This window comes from Sorghum bicolor, chromosome 10 (assembly GCF_000003195.3).
Source record: "Sorghum bicolor cultivar BTx623 chromosome 10, Sorghum_bicolor_NCBIv3, whole genome shotgun sequence".
Taxonomy (NCBI): Eukaryota; Viridiplantae; Streptophyta; class Magnoliopsida; order Poales; family Poaceae; genus Sorghum; species Sorghum bicolor.
The window spans coordinates 4,057,004-4,073,890 of record NC_012879.2 but is presented as its reverse complement, the minus strand read 5'-3'; the positions used below and the strand labels follow the sequence as shown (position 1 = coordinate 4,073,890).

The 16,887-nt window shown below is 48.5% G+C and overlaps 4 protein-coding genes across 5 annotated transcripts; 2 read left to right on the top strand and 2 right to left on the bottom strand.

Moving 5' to 3' along the window:
• On the bottom strand, positions 445–2,294 carry LOC8070884 (caffeoyl-CoA O-methyltransferase 1). Of its 2 annotated transcripts, XM_002436505.2 has the most exons (5): positions 1,765–2,294; positions 1,558–1,637; positions 1,311–1,455; positions 1,080–1,211; positions 445–998 (listed from the first exon to the last, which is right to left on the bottom strand). In XM_002436505.2, the coding sequence occupies exons 1-5, from the start codon at positions 1,897–1,899 to the stop codon at positions 705–707; spliced, it is 786 nt and encodes a 261-aa protein (XP_002436550.1). In that variant the 5' UTR covers positions 1,900–2,294; the 3' UTR covers positions 445–704. The 2 variants fall into 2 exon arrangements, with proteins under 2 accessions (XP_002436550.1, XP_021304506.1); XM_021448831.1 differs by having other exon boundaries at positions 1,080–1,455.
• Positions 10,357–13,080, top strand: LOC8076146 (putative receptor protein kinase ZmPK1). Its single transcript, XM_002437850.2, has one exon. The coding sequence runs from the start codon at positions 10,582–10,584 to the stop codon at positions 12,943–12,945; it is 2,364 nt and encodes a 787-aa protein (XP_002437895.1). The 5' UTR covers positions 10,357–10,581; the 3' UTR covers positions 12,946–13,080.
• Positions 13,245–14,714, bottom strand: LOC8070882 (protein ALP1-like). Its single transcript, XM_002436504.2, has one exon. The coding sequence runs from the start codon at positions 14,608–14,610 to the stop codon at positions 13,432–13,434; it is 1,179 nt and encodes a 392-aa protein (XP_002436549.1). The 5' UTR covers positions 14,611–14,714; the 3' UTR covers positions 13,245–13,431.
• LOC8070881 lies at positions 15,133–16,374 on the top strand. Its single transcript, XM_002437849.1, has one exon. It carries the CDS (start codon positions 15,133–15,135, stop codon positions 16,372–16,374), a length of 1,242 nt encoding a protein of 413 aa, XP_002437894.1.

Here is a 16,887-nt window from a genome sequence, read left to right as displayed (position 1 = left end):
TGTCAAAAGATGGAAGCATCCATCGACTGATGGGGTAAAACTTCAGAGCATGCATGATCCGAAATGTACCAAACCAGAGTCGGGTCAAAGAGCTGTAGAATCTAGGAGTATATTTAGGCCTTGTTTAGTTTCCAAAAAATTTTGCAAATTTTTTCAGATTCTCAGTCACATCAAATCTTTAGACGTATACATGGAGTATTAAATATAGACGAAAATAAAAACTAATTACACAGTTTGGTCGAAATTGACGAGACGAATCTTTTGAGCCTAGTTAGTTCATGATTGGACAATATTTGTCAAATACAAACGAAAGTGCTACTATTCCTATTTTGCAAAAATTTTTAGAACTAAACAAGGTCTTAGATGAATGCGAAATCACCCAATTTGGAAGCTTGGGTTTTCACAAATTCACCCAAAATCAGATTTATGACAGGCACACAAGGAGGACGAAATCATCCACGGTAGGAGCAGTATATAGTAGTAAAATTGATTGATACTAGTATTATCCATCTCGAGATTTAGATTTACGTATGGAGATGGCGACAATTCCCAAGAAGAAGCAGAAGGACAAGAAAAGATTACAGGGCCAAGAAAGAGCCAAAAAAAAAAGCCGGTGAATAATTAATGCTGCGCGTCGTCTACGATATGATTGGGATGGGGGATGCGGCGGCGGCGGCGCCGTCGGTGGCCAGGCATGTTTTTTTTCACTTGACGCGGCGGCAGAGGGTGACGCCGTCGCCGACGGGGAGCTGGCAGATCTCGACGCGCTCGTCGGCGGCGAGCGCCTTGTTGAGGACGAGCACGAAGTCGCGGTAGAAGCGGATGTACTTGCGCATGGGGGCGTCGTCGGGGAGCACGACAGAGCCGTTCCACAGCGTGTTGTCGTAGCCGATGAGGCCCCCCAGCTTCACCAGCTTGAGCAGCCGGTCGTGGTAGTTGAGGTAGTTGTCCTTGTCGGCGTCCACGAAGACGAAGTCGAACGACCCGTGGTTCTTCTCCTGCGGATTCGAGATGGAACCTTCGTCAGGACTCGACGACATTTCAATCGCTGGAATAATAGCATATGTTTTGTTCCGTACGTCGGCGATGAGGTCGTCGAGGACGGGGAGCGCGGGGCCCTCGCGGAAGTCGATCTTGTGGGCGACGCCGGCCTTCTCGATGCAGGGCAGGCCCAGCTCGTAGTTCTCGCGGTTGATGTCCATGGCCAAGATCTGCGGCGGGACGAGCAACAGAGGAGAAAGGGTAAAAAATCCTCGGACCGGAGGTGGGCGGCAGATCTGGGAAAGAGAGGGAGGGAGGGAGGAACCGACCGTGCCGTCCTCCGGGAGAGCGAGCGCGGTGGCGAGGAGGGAGTAGCCGGTGTAGACGCCGATCTCCATGGTCTTCTTGGCGCCGATGAGCTTGATGAGCATGTTGAGGAACTGCCCCTCGTCGGCGGAGGTCGTCATCAGGTTCCTGCACGCCGCCATGGTTTCCAGATCAGATCAGATCAGATCGGTCCGGCAGGTCCACTAAAAATCCACGACAGGGACCGACGGCCCCGAGATGGACACATACCATGGGTGCTTGGCGGTGATCTCGCGGAGCTCCTTCATGCTCTCCGGCTCCCGCGGGTACACGCTCGTGTCCAGGATGTACTGCGCATCATTCACAGGTCAGATTCAGGCCGCCAAGATCTAGAGCTCGAGGCCCGGAAATGGGATGGGAGGCACGGCTCGAAATGGGCAGGCAGCGTGTGTGTGTGTGTGGTCTTGTTTACCGTACCTGGTAGAGGTCGTCGCTCTTGAGCAGGCTCTTGTGTCCGACCTCGGAGTGGCGCGTCTTCTGCTCGCCGTTGGCGTTGCCGTTGGCCTGCTCCGCCGGCGCGGCCTTGGCCGCCTCGGTCGCCGTGGTGGCCATTGCGGGCAGTGCTGCAGTAGCTGAACAAGTCCCTCCCGGAGATCTGGGTGCGGCACTGGGCACTAGCTGGCGCGTCGGCTACTCCTTGTCCTTGGGTGTTGCTAGATTGACCGACCTTGCCTGCCGTGCCGTGCCGGGGCGGCTTATATAATGCCCGGGCGGCGAGCCGGCAAGGCGAGGCATGTGACTTGGCTGCCTGCCAGGTAGGCGGGCGGGCGAGCGCGCGGCGCGACGGGGTCCGGGCCCGGCGCGTCAGCGGGGCGGACGCGGTCGGTGGGTTTGGTTGGTGGCCTGGTGGTGGTGGGTTACCGGTGGCCGGGCCGGGACTCGGTGATGGCCGGATCCCGTGCGTTTGGTGGCCGTTCGCCGTGGTGGCCGGCGCACGCGGACACGGTGGCGGCCGTGGCTGTCGAGTAGTAGTATGGCGAGAGGGGGTTGGTGGGAAAGGGACGCGCGCGGCTGACTCCGAGTGCCGAGCTGGCAGAGTGCTGGGCCCCTCGCGGGGTTGCTTCCTCCGGAGTCCGGACACGGGGACCGGCGGTGGTGGTCGCCTTCCTCTGCTTTCCGGGGAGAAGCAGCGAAGCCCGCAATTGGTACCTGCCGCGGCCCGCGGGGAATGGACCCCACTCACCAACCCACCACATCAATCATCGTCCCCATCGGGTGGTTCGAGTCACGACTCGGCAGGTAGCGCCGGTACTCTACTTTCTCGCACGGAAAATGAATCGCCCTTGTTGTCAATTTTTTTAAAAAAATTTTGGTCACATTAAATATTATGATAAATATATATACAATATTAAACATACAAAATAATTATATAGTTTAGATGAATTTTTAAATTTAATTAGTTTATAATTATATAATAATTATTAAATATAAACGACGATAACGAGGAGTGCCGCCAGTGTTCGCGGAGCATCTTGCACAGTTTGCACCGGCCCATTAATCTACGCAACTCCTGCCGATTTTTGTGGTGGCCTTGGGCTGTTTAGGTCCAGTTTGGACCTTACCATTCGTCCAGGGAAAGAAAGGTTGGACTTTACGACCTCCACTGACAACTCAGCGGTACAGTTTATAGTATTTTTTTGCGAGCAAACAGAGTATTTTAGTGGTGCTAATTGGCAATTGCTCCAATTTGAGGACTACCGGATTGACAAAGACATGTCCACTATGAGAGCATCTCCAACCATTATGCATTTGAAGTTATGCATTTTAGGCAAATTACAAACCCCCAAATGAAAATGGTAAGGCTAAAATTGGGTGATCTCCAACCGTTATGCAAAATGCCAAGTCCATCATCTTTTTTTTCCCGGAAATTTTGTTTCACGGCACTCCTTCATGCGCGGCCAATCGATCCCGCGCCAAACAGCCCGCCGTCGTCTCCCGTTCACCAATTCCCGTGCCAAACAGCCGCGCAGTACCGATCGTGAGCTGCGCAGTTCGTCGTTCCCGTTGGCAATACCGATCTCCCGTTCTGTTAGTTCCTGTTCACCGTACCAGTTCGTCGCCTGTTGGCCATCAGTTCGTCGTCGTACAGGTTCGCCCCTTGGCTCCAGTACCGATCTCCATCAAGTCTTGTTCCATCAGTTTCCGGTCGCCGCCATCAGTTCGTCGTCAAGGCAGGTCGCCGCCATCAGTCAAGCTGTTGCAGCTCGCGAGCAGCAGAATTTCGTGAAGCCAACATGGGATCGAGGGTACCGGAGAATGGATCTAGCCGTATTGCATAGCGCATCGCCAAGGTTTGAACTTCGTAGCCGAATATCTTGATCCAATTCATGTGGTCTTTGTTCGATGTACTGAGCTGCGAAGCTGGCGAAGGAGGACGCGCGATGCTTCTCCTATCGTGCAAAGTGGTGGCGGCGCGAAGGAAAACCGCGCGAAAGGAAGAAAAAAGCCCGCGAGATGGAACCGAGAATCCCGTGATCTCTATTTGCATAGCCGGACTCCTTTGGCATATATGCCAAGTTTCCCCCTCCAAATGCATAGCTATGTAAAATGCAAAGTCCAAATGCATAACGATTGGAGAGGTTTTTTTTTAGAGTTTTATGCATTTTGGTAAATGGCAAGTCCATTTACATAATGGTTGGAGTTGCTCTGAGGAGACGGACGAAGGAACTTGAAAATTGATTTTGGTAGGCAAGCCCGTCGAGATTGTTAGCAATGCGGCAAATTTTGGTCCAAACATATATGAAATTAAACGGACATTCATATGAGTATGTATGACTACCAATGTAAACAAAGTTGTTTTAGGGTGTGGTGTCGTTTGCACAAATCAAGTCGTTTTAGATCTTTTAACCCTGTTTACGACTAATTTGCATGATGAATTTTAAGTATAATTAGTCAATGATTTGACAATGTAGTGAACATGTTACTAATAACAGATTAATTAGGTTTAATAATTTCGTCTCGCTAATTACTGAGGACTTATTATTATTATTATTATTATCATCTGAACACTCAATATAACATCATTATGTGATACTCTTAAATTTTACGTCTTGTTTGCTTGAGCTTATCACCCAAATATGTTAGTCATTTAACAATATTTTTTTTTCTAGATTTAAACGCTGACAGTCCAGTATCAAGCTAAAAAAAATATTTGCGCCCGAACTCAACGCGGCGGCTATGTTTATATTCGCTGTGTTCAGCGTGGCACTGCCAATAACCTCGTCTAAGGCAAATCTATATTCAATTTATTATATTCTTGTCGCCCACATGACGTGTTTTTTTTTTTGTGTGTGTTTTCCCCCCGACGACGACGCGGGCGTAGTAGTGCTTGCATGAGGCAGCACGCACGAACACCCTGGTGACGAGACGGACAAACGGCGGCCGGTTGCGCACGACAAAGGCGCAGGCGCCGCAGCGTAAGCCCCTTGTTGTCGTAGGCGACGTGCTGGCCTGCTGGAGGCCACTCTATCTATTCTAGACGCCGCCCGGCGCCCCGCACGGCACGGGCACGGCAGGTAAGTTTAGATCAATTTATTTTATTTTTGATACCGTAGCATTTTCGTTTTTATTTGATAAACATTGTCCGATTATGAAGTAACTAGGTTTAAAAGATTTGTCTCGTAATTTATAGGTAAACTGTGTAATTAATTTTTATTTTTATCTATATTTAATACTTCATGTATATGTCGTAAAATTTGATGTAATGTGAAATTTTGAAAAGTTTTTGGTTTTGGGGTGAACTAAACAACCCCTAAAAGCAGCTCGGCCATTTTTCCGGCCGCGGGCGCGTGTTGGACGGCAAAAGCAGCGCATGAGCGACAGCTGATACGGGCTGCCACTTTACGGGCCGCGCGCTCCACGCGTTGCGGGGCCAATGCCAATGCCAATGCCGTGAGGGGTGGAGCAGATTCCCCCAGCGTTGGTGAGCACGGATATGGATCACAAGCTAAACAAATGTTAGATGCTGCAGTTGTCGCCTGTCTGTGATGTGTGTGTGTGACCTTTCTGTTCTGAGAGTAAGGATGGGGATAGCCCTCTAAATAGATATCCGCGGTTCTACTAAATGAACTAAATATATATTTTTTCTCATTTTTTTTTATTTATTTTATTTAGTTACACTAGAGAAGAACCACCGTTTGGAGCACCGTTCCCATCTTTATCTGGGACTGGGAGGACACAACGAGACAGCCCTGCTGATGATCCAGGTGCTCCGTCATTTATTTAATTATCCGGTTCCTATACTAACTAAACTAACGAGCTTAGTTCAACACAATTAGTGAGTCAGCTAGGCAGCGAAGCGAGAAGACAAAGGTCACCATCGCCATGGATGGCCACCAAAGCCCAAAGGAGTCATATTTCGGTGTCATCGCTTTCCCTTACCAGACGCATCTGACTTTTCAGTGACTCATGTATACATACATGATACATGGGGCCGTGTACACCACTCAAAAAAAAAGACCCAATGCAACGACCAATAATATGTCCCACCCAGTACAGTACTGATGAGCTGTTTTGTCACCTGCAAGTGACGCCGGTTTCAGCATTTGCCGTGATGACCACCTGCAAATGGGAGGAGAAGACCTGAGATTACAGACCAAGGCTACACAATAATTTCCAGCCAGTTCCGACGGTTCAATTACAAGGAGATACAGAATGTAACCAAGTGTTTCCAGGAAGAACTTGGAAGTGGAGGATCAGGAGCAGTTTACAAGGGGGTGCTTGGTGACAAAAGGATTGTTGCAGTTAAGAAGCTAAATGATGTAGTCCACAACGGGGACCAAGAGTTTAGGTCAGAGCTAAGTGTCATTGGAAGAATCTATCATATGAATCTGGTGCGAATCTGGGGATTTTGTGCTGAGAAGAGTTACAGGCTCTTGATTTCTGAATTTGTTAAGAATGGCTCTTTAGACAGGATTCTGTTCGACAATCAGAACCTATCTCCTGTACTACAATGGGGCCAAAGGTACAGCATTGCACTAGGGGTAGCAAAAGGACTGGCGTCTCTCCACCATGAATGCCTTGAATGGATCATCCACTGCGATGTTAAACCAGAGAACATACTGTTAGATGAAGACTTTGAGCCCAAGCTAGCAGATTATGGATTGGTAAAACTATTAGGTCGAGAAGCAGGAGCACAAATGCTGTCAAGAGTTCATGGGACTGGGGGTACATTGCACCAGAATGAGCTCTAAATCTTCCAATCACCGGCAAGGCTGATGTTTACAGTTACGGAGTAGTGCTTCTTGAGCTAGTGAAGGGGATGCGTGTATCCACTCGGCGAGTGGAAGGCGAGGCGGAGGGGGAGGTGGAAATGGCTGTTAGATGTTCTGCCGAGATACTAGAGGAGAAAATGGCAAGAGAAGACCATTCATGGCTTCTGGAGTTTGTCGATTGTAGATTGGGTGGAGAATTCGATTATTCACAAGCAACCATGATGGTAAAGATTGCAGTCTCATGTGTGGAAGAGGAGAGGAGAAGACGACCAAGCATGAGCAATGTCGTTGAAGCTCTGCTTACACTGGTGGAATAATGTCTAGTGTTGTTACTGACAGCTATCGTTCTGGCTGGCTGATGCCGTGAGACAAAATAATGTGTTCTGTTGCCCGAAACATTACTGGGAGTCTTATGCAAATCTTTTGTGAAATATCTTGAGAGTACCTTATATGTTATCATGCGTAATATATGTCCATAATACTGTTCGTTCGAAGCTCCACTATTGTTAATATGGGCCAACAGGGTACTTGTGTTTCACTTGGTTTAATTATTTGTATACTTCGGTCTATGTACACTTTGGCTACCGTAGCATTTTCGTTTCTATTTGAGAAATATTGTTAAATCATGGACTAACTAGACTCAAAGATTCATCTCGTGATTTACAGGCAAACTGTCCAATTAGTTTTTAGTATCGTCTATATTTAATGCTCTATTTATTTGCGGCAAGATTTGATGTGGACGGAAAATTTTGAAAAGTTACCAAAAAGTAGCCAAAATTTTTCAAAAATTCACCGTCACATCGAATCTTGCGACGTATGTATGTAGCATTAAATATAAATAAAAATAAAACTAATTATATAGTTTGTGTGTAAATCACGAGATAAATAGTCTATAATTAGATAATATTTGTCAAATAAAAATGAAAATGCTATAATATCATAAAACAAAAAATTTTAGAAACTATCATGCATGCCGGAGGAGGAACAATGCAAGACAAAAAAGCGAAACTGTAGTTGCATGTGGCCACATGCAAACAGGCCTCATGGGGCTCGGTGATGCTTGCATGCGAATAGTGCTCCTGGCTCGTGGCCACATGGTCCGCTCTTGTGACTGGTCTGGGCGCTACCGCGATGCAGTGTGCAAATTTGTGTACCTGGCAACTGTAAGCACTCTCCCGCTGCCCGGCTCAGTTCTTTATCCATTGTGCAAGTGTGTGTCACAGAGAGCACTCTTCCGCTGCCCGGCTCAGTTCTTTATCCATTGTGCAAGTGTGTGTACCTGGCAACTGTCACAGAGAGCACTCTCCCGCTGCCCGGCTCAGTATATATATCTATATGCACCTCCGGACGTAACTCCAAACCGCACACACAACTCAGCCTCGCGCTGTACCCTGGGTCCAACTTAAGCCACACGCAACTCAGCCTCTCAAGCCGCACACGCAACTCAGCCTCGCGCTCTCCCCTCTGGCCTTGTTTAGTTCCGAAAAGTGAAAATTTTTCGGTACTGTAGCACTTTTGTTTGTTTGTAACAAATATTATCTAATAATAGACTAACTAGGATTAAAAGATTCGTCTCGAGATTTACAGCTAAACTGTGTAATTAATTTTTGTTTTCGTCTATATTAATGTTTCATGCATGTGCCACAAGATTTGATGTGACGGAGAATCTTAAAAACTTTTGGTTTTCAGAGTGAACTTCTGTCTCCGTGCGATGGCGAGCGAAGGCTCAAGCTACGAGAACCAATACTTCAACTTAACGCCGCTACTGGATAATCTCATGGCGACGATGCTAGATGATCCAACCTATAACATGGCGGCGTCGACCGTTTCGACGATCCCGTCGACGAATGTCGGCGACGGCTACAATTTCGGCAACGTTGGACAGAACGTCAACGCGCCGGCCCTCCTCTCTCTAGCCACCGGTGCCTACGTTTCGGGCGTCGACGCCGACACCAACGCAGTTCCCAGCTACGGCGTCGCCTATCATCCATTCTCGGTGCCACCTTACCAGCCGGTTTGTTACCCGCCGCCACCGTTGCAGGCGCATTACCCGGTCGGCGTTCCATACGGCCCCGGCGCTGTTCCCGGCGTCTACTCCTACACGCCCGGCGCTGTTCCTACCGTCTACCCCTGCACGCCGTACTTCTATGGGGGGCACCACCCAAGCGGAGTCATAGCACACGAAAGCTATCCTCCATTGGGTGCAAGCGGAGCTCCCTCTCATCCTACATATTGTCCGCACGCCTCGGCTTCAGTGGCGGCCACAAGTCAAGTACGGAGGAGAGTTTAGTTTAATTTCTATTCTAATCCAGCTTAATATTTAAATTTAAATATTATAATCTCGTTTTGCAGGAAGGGCAGGGCAGGAAGAGCAGCGGGAGAAAGACGCATAGCTCTGGACGAATAAGGTTCAAGCGTACAGCGGACAAAACGGTCAAGAAGATCTTGATGAAGGCCAGGGAAGCGGGTGTAACAGAGTCGAACCAACGTCTGTGGCACGCACTCGGTGAAATAATAAAGGACAAAAATAAAGCGGCGTTCTTCCTGCGATCCAAGCGCCGTGCAAGGAAGGATATCGTCGAGAACAAGGCCAAAGAGTTGGAAGACGTAGGTCCCTGACAAGATCAGGGAGCCTTGTTTAGTTGTTAAAAGTTGTTTTCATTTTTGTATTAAAGTACTTTTGTCTACGTATCGTTAAAAAATGATGTTGGCTATCTGAAAAAAAACTGTGGCTATATGCTCGTCTAAAAAACTGTGGCTCGCTGGTCGCCCAAATAATTTAGCATGGAAAAAAAATGTAGACGTTAGGAGAATCGAGCTAAGGCTGAGTACTTATCACCTCGGTATGCTAACCACTTGATCCTAACAAACTAAGAAGATTGGATAAAGTTATACTTAAAAATATGGTAAAAAAAACATCAAGAATAAGATGCATCTAGTGGTAGTCTAGTTTCTTCCTGTTTGATTCACTAACAGGCAATAAACTTTACAACCCAGTAAATATAAGAAATATCCAGCACTAGACAAACAAACCACCCTTGACACGTTTCCCTGAGGCATTGGTCAAGTCCCAATCTCTTGACACGTTTCCTGAGGCATTGGTGAAGTCCCAATCCTGGCTATAGTAAGGTCACAACTATAGAACTGCTCATTCTGTCTAACCTTTGTCCAATTCAAGGTACACATGCTACGTAGGCAGTGTCATACCTAGGAAGATTATGTAAGATTCAATAGAAACAAGATTCCGGTCTTTGTTGATTACTTGCTCAATGCAGGGTTTATCCAAGTAACTGTCTGCAACATTGAATGCAATGTCTGAATTTTCAATACATCTAACACTTGAGGTTGCGACAGGAATCCTTTTTCATTAGAAAAGGATGTCGGTAAGGCTTAGGCCTTGTTTAGTTGCCAAAACTTTTTGATACGGTAGCATTTTCGTTTTTATTTGACAATTATTGTTCAATTATAGACTAAGTAGGCTCAAAAGATTCATCTCATGATTTACAGGCAAACTGTGCAATTAGTTTTTGTTTCCGTCTATATTTAATGCTTTATGCATGTGCCCCAAGATTCGATGTGACGAAAAATCTTGAAAACTTTTTGGTTTTTGGGATGAACTAAACAAGGCCTAAAGAAACCAGAAACAACAGGTACACTACGGCAATGTCACTGTATGGGAAGACCTGAACAAACAAACATTTTGACAAATACTGTGTGGCGGCTATAGAACTATAAAAGAGTACTGAAGAAATTAGAGTTTAATACAGAAACAAGTTTCAAAGACGTCCTGATTTGGGATCACATAGTCAACCGGCTGCTACATATGGCCTTACCGTCCTCTACAGGTCATCCACCAATCAGTCCCATTCCCAGCTACTGGTACTCACGTACAAGCCACAGAAAGTCAGACATAGATGGCCACTTGAAGCCGCCAGGGAACCTATTGGCTCTTCATCAACACATACGCTATAAATGACTCACCCATCTTTCCTCTGTGCACCTTTGCCAAGTAGCCATAGCCATGAGAGACCTCTGCATTTTCACCACATTTGTCTCCTTTCTTATATCATTATCCTCTGTTTCTGTTGCAAACGACCAGAGCTACCTTGCTAGAGGCTCCTCCATCTCCACCCAGGATGTAACCACAGCCATCCTAGTGTCACCTAATGGTGCCTTCACCTGTGGCTTCTACAAGGTGGCCACCAACGCCTTCACCTTTTCTATCTGGTTCTCCTGGGCATCTGGCAAGACTGTCTCCTGGACGGCTAACCGTGATGCTCCAGTTAATGGCAGGGGCTCCAGGCTCATCTTCCGGAAGAATGGAGGCTTGATCCTTGTGGACTATAATGGCATGGTCATATGGAGCACCAACACAACCGCATCTCGAAGTGATCGTGCAATGCTTCTCAATAGTGGCAACCTTGTTGTCATGGATACAGATGGGCGTCACCTCTGGAGAAGCTTCGACTCACCAACTGATACACTTCTACCATTGCAGCCGATGACTCGAAATACTAAGTTGGTATCTGCTTCTGCTAGGGGTTTGCTCTATTCAGGCTTCTATGCCTTCTACTTTGCCAGTAACAACATCCTAACTCTTATTTACAATGGTCCTGAGACTAGTAGCATATATTGGCCAGATCCATTCTACATGCCATGGGATAATGGTAGGACTACCTATAATAGTACCCGGTATGGGGTTCTTGATCAGACAGGACGGTTTGTGGCAAGTGACCAGCTAGAATTTGAAGCTTCTGATCTTGGCGATGAGATGATGAGGAGATTGACTCTTGACTATGATGGTAACCTTAGGTTGTATAGCCTAAACATAACCACTGGCAGTTGGTCAGTCTCTTGGATGGCATTCCCTCGAATGTGCAATATACATGGACTGTGTGGAGCAAACAGCCTGTGTAAATACAGATTGGAGCTAGAGTCATGTTCTTGCCTTGAAGGATTTGAGATGATTGAACCAAGTGACTGGAGCAAAGGTTGCAGGCGCAAAACTAATACCATGCCCTTTTCATTTAGGAAGCTTCCTGGAACGGACTTATGGGGCTATGACTTAAACTATTCTGAACTGGCGCCATGGTGGATGTGCAGGGATATGTGCTTGAACAATACCAACTGCCAAGCTTTTGGTTACCGGAAGGGAACAGGTGAATGTTATCCAAAGGCCTTTCTTTTCAACGGCAGGAACTTCGCAGATCCTTACAATGATATCTATCTGAAAACTCCAAAGGCAGTATGGTCTTCACCAGAATTGGCTCCTGGACCAATACATATTTGCAAAGTTACTGAAAAGGAAGCATACCCCTCATCACAAATGTTCGCGGCTGACCATTCCAGTTTCAAGTTTGGATACTTCCTATCTTCTGCATTGACATTGCTTGTCATTGAAGTGACTTTAATCATAGTAGGCTGTTGGGTTGTTAACAAATGGGAGAGAAGACCAGAGACTATGGACGAAGGTTACATGATCATTTCCAGCCAGTTCCGAAGGTTCAGCTACAAGGAGTTAGAGAGGGCAACCAAGTGTTTCCAAGAAGAGCTCGGAAGTGGCACATCAGGAGCAGTTTACAAGGGAGTCCTTGATGATGGAAGGGAGGTCGCAGTGAAGAAGCTAAGTAATATGATGCAAGGAGAACAAGAGTTCAGATCTGAGCTCAGCGTCATTGGAAGAATATATCATATGAATCTGGTAAGAATTTGGGGCTTCTGTGCTGAGCAAACTCACAAGCTATTGGTTTCCGAGTTTGTTGAAAATGGTTCGTTAGACAGATTTCTGTTTGATTATCAGGACTTGACTTATGTGCTGCAATGGAGCCAAAGGTACAATATTGCACTTGGAGTGGCAAAAGGACTGGCATATCTCCATCATGAATGGATCGTGCATTGTGATGTTGAACCAGAGAACATATTGTTAGATAAAGAATTCGAACCGAAAATTGCAGATTTTGGATTGGTTAAAGTACTAAGTCGAGGAGCAGGAGCACAGATGCTGTCAAGGGTGCATGGGACTAGAGGGTACATAGCACCAGAGTGGTCTCTAAATCTTCCAATAACAGGGAAGGCTGATGTTTACAGCTATGGTGTAGTGCTCCTCGAGTTAGTAAAAGGGGTCCGGGTTTCCAGTTGGGTAATTGAGGGCGAGGAGGTGGTCGAAATGTCTATTCGATGCTCTGCTGAGATTCTCAAAGAGAAATTGGCAACCCAAGATCTGTCGTGGCTCCTGGAGTTTGTTGACTGCAGACTGGATGGAGAATTCAACTACTTACAAGCAGCCACGATGTTAAAGATAGCGGTATCATGCGTGGAAGAGGAGAGGAGCAAAAGACCTAGCATGGACCATATCCTTAAAACTCTGCTTTCACTAGTGGAATAGTGTTGCATAATTTAGCTAGTTTTTTCTTCTACCAAGCTGATGTGCATGCTGTGATAATGGACAGGTGAATAAAATAATACTAGTGTGCTGTAGCACAGAATGGTTGAATGGAGCCATGTCTTGGGGGCAACTTTAATGAAGTGTATCCAAACTCCATAAGGAGCTTCAGTATATATAATTCTATAACTTGTTCTACATAAAATGTATCCACTTGTAATGCTATCTGGTGTAGAAATGCTCAGAGTTGGATTTCAACAACTAGATGAGTGCATACAGTCATAATGAGTCAACACTCGAAATATTCAAAATTTCAAATCCAAAGATGCGTCAAGTGACAGTCTAATTTCTTTCTTCATTCATTGAGCAAGCAACTAACTGAAGAGTGACAAATCCAATTGAATCAAAATATTCACCACTACACAAACTATATATGATTAAAAAGAATCGAAATCGACAATGACAGAAATTGTGAAACAATCACCATCGCTAGTCAGGCGCTCGCAGGTCCTTCATTGTTGCTGCTAATGCACTCCGCAACGCCAATGCACGGCCATCAACCTCGAGTCCTTCTGCTCCGGCACCGGCGTCATCTCTATGGCTGTGCATTTCCCCCAAATCACTCTCTGCCTCCTCAACATCTGGCGCCAATGCAGAGTAATCCTCCCTAGTCAGCAACACATTGTGAAGCATCGCACATGTCCCAATGCATGCCACAGCTGCTCGAGAGCTTTCCTCCTCGCGGAGCCTAGCGATGGCTCCCCATCCCATCAAGCTCCGGATAGCACGCCTCACCGGGCGGCACATTGCCTTGTGCGCAGCATTGAACTCCGCCTCAGTGGAGCCAGGCACCACAGGCCCTGGGAACGGCACCATGAGCCAGGGCAGCAGCGGGTACCCACCCCCATCCCCGACCAAGTACTGCTGGGAGTCAAGCAACTTCCCCTGCTCGACCTCCTGATACAGCGAGGACAGCCTGAGCACCCCGAGGTCCGTGCGGTCGCCGCGGAATCCCGCGGCGAGCGAGAGCACACGGGAAGAGGCGCCCGCCACGAGCTGCGCGGCGAGCGGGCCGGTAGGACCGGCGAATCGCGCGCAGCAGAGCGCGCCGCGGCATGAGGGGAGCGGGGCGGAATAGGCGCTGGTAGGGTCGGAGGGGAAGGCGAGCCAGAACCGGAAATTGGCGAGGAGCACGCGGCGGAGGCGGCGGGAGGCGGCGCGGGGGGCGGAGGGCGGGACGCGGAAGAGCGCCGCGAGCGCCGGGTAGGGCAGCCCCGACGCGAGGCGGGCGAGCGCGAGCGCGAGGAGCACCGGGGACGGGAGGGAAGGGTGGGAGAGGAGCGGGTCGAGCAGGCCCGAGAGGAAGTGGAAGGTGGGCGCCGAGACCCGGAACGCGAGCGGGTAGTCGTCCAGGCTCGTGGGCGGCAGCGGCAGCGGCAGGTTCGCCGCCGCCGCCGGATGTGGCGTCTCCTGCTCCGGGGCCGCGGCAGGTGTCGCCTGCTGCGGTGCCGGGTCGGGGTCGGGGTCGGGGTCGGTCGCTTCGGCGTCCGAGGCGGAGCCGGCCTCGTCGCGGCGCAGGCGCTTGCGCGCGCGGGCGGTGGGGCCGAGGAGGACGAGGAGCGCGGCGGCCGATTGGGCGGTGAGGAGGAGCTGGGGCGGGGTCGTCATGGAGCGGAGAGGCCGGGGCGCATGCTGCTGCTGCTGGTGGTGGTGGTGCGGGAGTGGTTGAGCCGTCGGCGTTGCGAAATACGGGAGGATTTCGTTGGCGATCGCAGTGACGCGACACCGATCGGGGCCGCTCGCGTGCACAGGTCGCGTCTGGGACTGGAAGGGATCCACATTTTTTTTTGGGCCTTGGGCCGGTTCGAGTTCGAGTACTGCTGGGCCTGTAGGAATCCATCTCGCGTACTATTCGCGTGCTCCGAGTCCGAGCCGCGGCCCACTTTTCCTGCAGCGTCCGACTCCGTGAGGCACCGGACTGGGCGGAGCCGCCGCCGGGGCTATATATTCCCGTGGCGTCCCCCCGGTGACCCTGAGCCTCCCCAAGTCCCAACACCGTACGTCGGAAACCACGGCCCACCGCCGTCGTCTGCGTCTGGTTCCTTTCGTTGCCGCCGCCGGCGCGCTCAAAGTCGAAGCCAGTTCGTTGTGAAACGAGAAGCTGCTAGCCACCCGCCTCGATCTCGCGTGATGGCGGCGGCTGCCAGACACTGCTCATCTTGGGCAGGCTTGGAGCCAGATCTCCTAGGGCTTGTACTCAGGCGGCTACCCTCCCTAGCGGATCGCGTCCGGCTGGCAGCAGTCTGCCGCCCATGGCGCCGCCACTGTGCCTGGCTAGGGCCCGAGCCCCCTCCGTTCCCGTGGCTCACCCTCCGTGACTGCACCTTCCTCAGCATCGCGGACGGTAAAATCTACTGCTTGCCTTCAGTACCACCGGGCAATTCACGGTGTCATGGCTCCGTGGGCAACTGGCTCTTTCTCGAGCAGCATGTCGGCGACGGGGGCTCGCCGCCGCTGTCACTGATGAACCCTTTCTCCAAGAATGTCATGCGGCTACCTGATGCAGACACCATCTGGCGTCACGAGCCAGTAGATGACTACCCCAGCGAACGCAAGTTGCTCAAGATGGTCTTGCTCTCGTCCATGGACGACGACCTATCGCCAGATTCTCATTTCGCGGTACTCATCACAGATTGCAGGTTTGAGAGTGTGATCTCCATCTGCCAGCTCTCGACTGCCTCTGCATTCCGGGTGCCTGACCATGAGCGCGTATGCGATATTGCACTCGTCAATGGGAAGCTATATGCTCTCTCAGCTAGGAAGCTCTTTGTCCTTGATGAGGTTGAGTCAACAAGCAGCAAATGCAAGCCAAAAACCCCATCAATGAAATGCATCGCAAATAATGACGTCCATAATCCAGGGAACCTACGCAAAACCATTGCTGGCAAGGAGCATATCTGTGCGTATTGGAACTATCTTGTAGAATCCAATGGTAAATTACTGCATGTAAGACGGCTGATTGGATGCGAGTCGTCAGTGTTCGCGTTGCGGAAAGATCGGGTGGAGCATAGCCGGACCTTTTCATTTGACGTATTTGAGGTCGATTTGACCACCTCTTCTTGTTCCGTTCAATGGAGACGGCTCAATTCTCTAGGAGGCAAAGCACTCTTTGTTGGCCCATACTCTAAGGCTGTTCAGGCTTCTGAGTCTGGAGCTCAGGCAGATTGTATTTACTTCATATGCGACTATGATATTACGAGGGATTGTTTTACAGATCCTTTTCGTGATAGTGGCGTGTTCAACATGAGAAACGAGACGATCGCGCCTTTGTTACCAGAGACTATGATGATACAGGCGCGGAAAGGAGTTGCAAAAGGACGTTCAGCAAAAAAGTTTTATTCGGCCCGTCCATCATGGTTTTTCCCCTACTAAGCCATCCATGTAATAAGCCTCACAATATATCCCTAAGAATATATATATATATATATATATATATATATATATATATATATATATATATAATTTGATGTTTGAGAATTCTCGTGGGATTGTTACCTTGCAGCCTAGACGTCGCATTATGTGTATTTTTTTGGTCGTCGAATTTTAGTGACATCTTTTTGCCTCTGTTAACGCATGTATGCACATACAGTCACACACCCTATCTCTATAGAGCACATGTGGATACAATGACAAATCTTAAGATTAACGAGTGACGAAGTCAACACTTGTGCCTCGATGATTAGAAATAAGTCATGTATCGCTAAAAAATAGCATCATTAAATCTTAAAATAAATTCAAAAAAATATGAGCATTTGACTATTGATAGTCACTTTAGATTGGTTTTCAATAATATTTTCTTCATTCTAAATTATAAGATCTTTTGGCTTTCTCCAAATACATTGTATTGTGTATCTAGAAAAAAATGTATATCTAAGTGAATAGAAA

Bases quoted from the DNA above. Each gene is read 5' to 3' on its own strand.
- LOC8070884 (XM_021448831.1), bottom strand. From the start codon at position 1,899: ATGGCCACCACGGCGACCGAGGCGGCCAAGGCCGCGCCGGCGGAGCAG. The intron at 1,456-1,557 runs GTATGTGTCCAT...GGCGGCGTGCAG, and splicing joins ATCACCGCCAAGCACCCATG to GAACCTGATGACGACCTCCG. The intron at 999-1,079 runs GTACGGAACAAA...TCGAATCCGCAG, and splicing joins TCGACGACCTCATCGCCGAC to GAGAAGAACCACGGGTCGTT.
- LOC8076146 (XM_002437850.2), top strand. From the start codon at position 10,582: ATGAGAGACCTCTGCATTTTCACCACATTTGTCTCCTTTCTTATATCA.
- LOC8070882 (XM_002436504.2), bottom strand. From the start codon at position 14,610: ATGACGACCCCGCCCCAGCTCCTCCTCACCGCCCAATCGGCCGCCGCG.
- LOC8070881 (XM_002437849.1), top strand. From the start codon at position 15,133: ATGGCGGCGGCTGCCAGACACTGCTCATCTTGGGCAGGCTTGGAGCCA.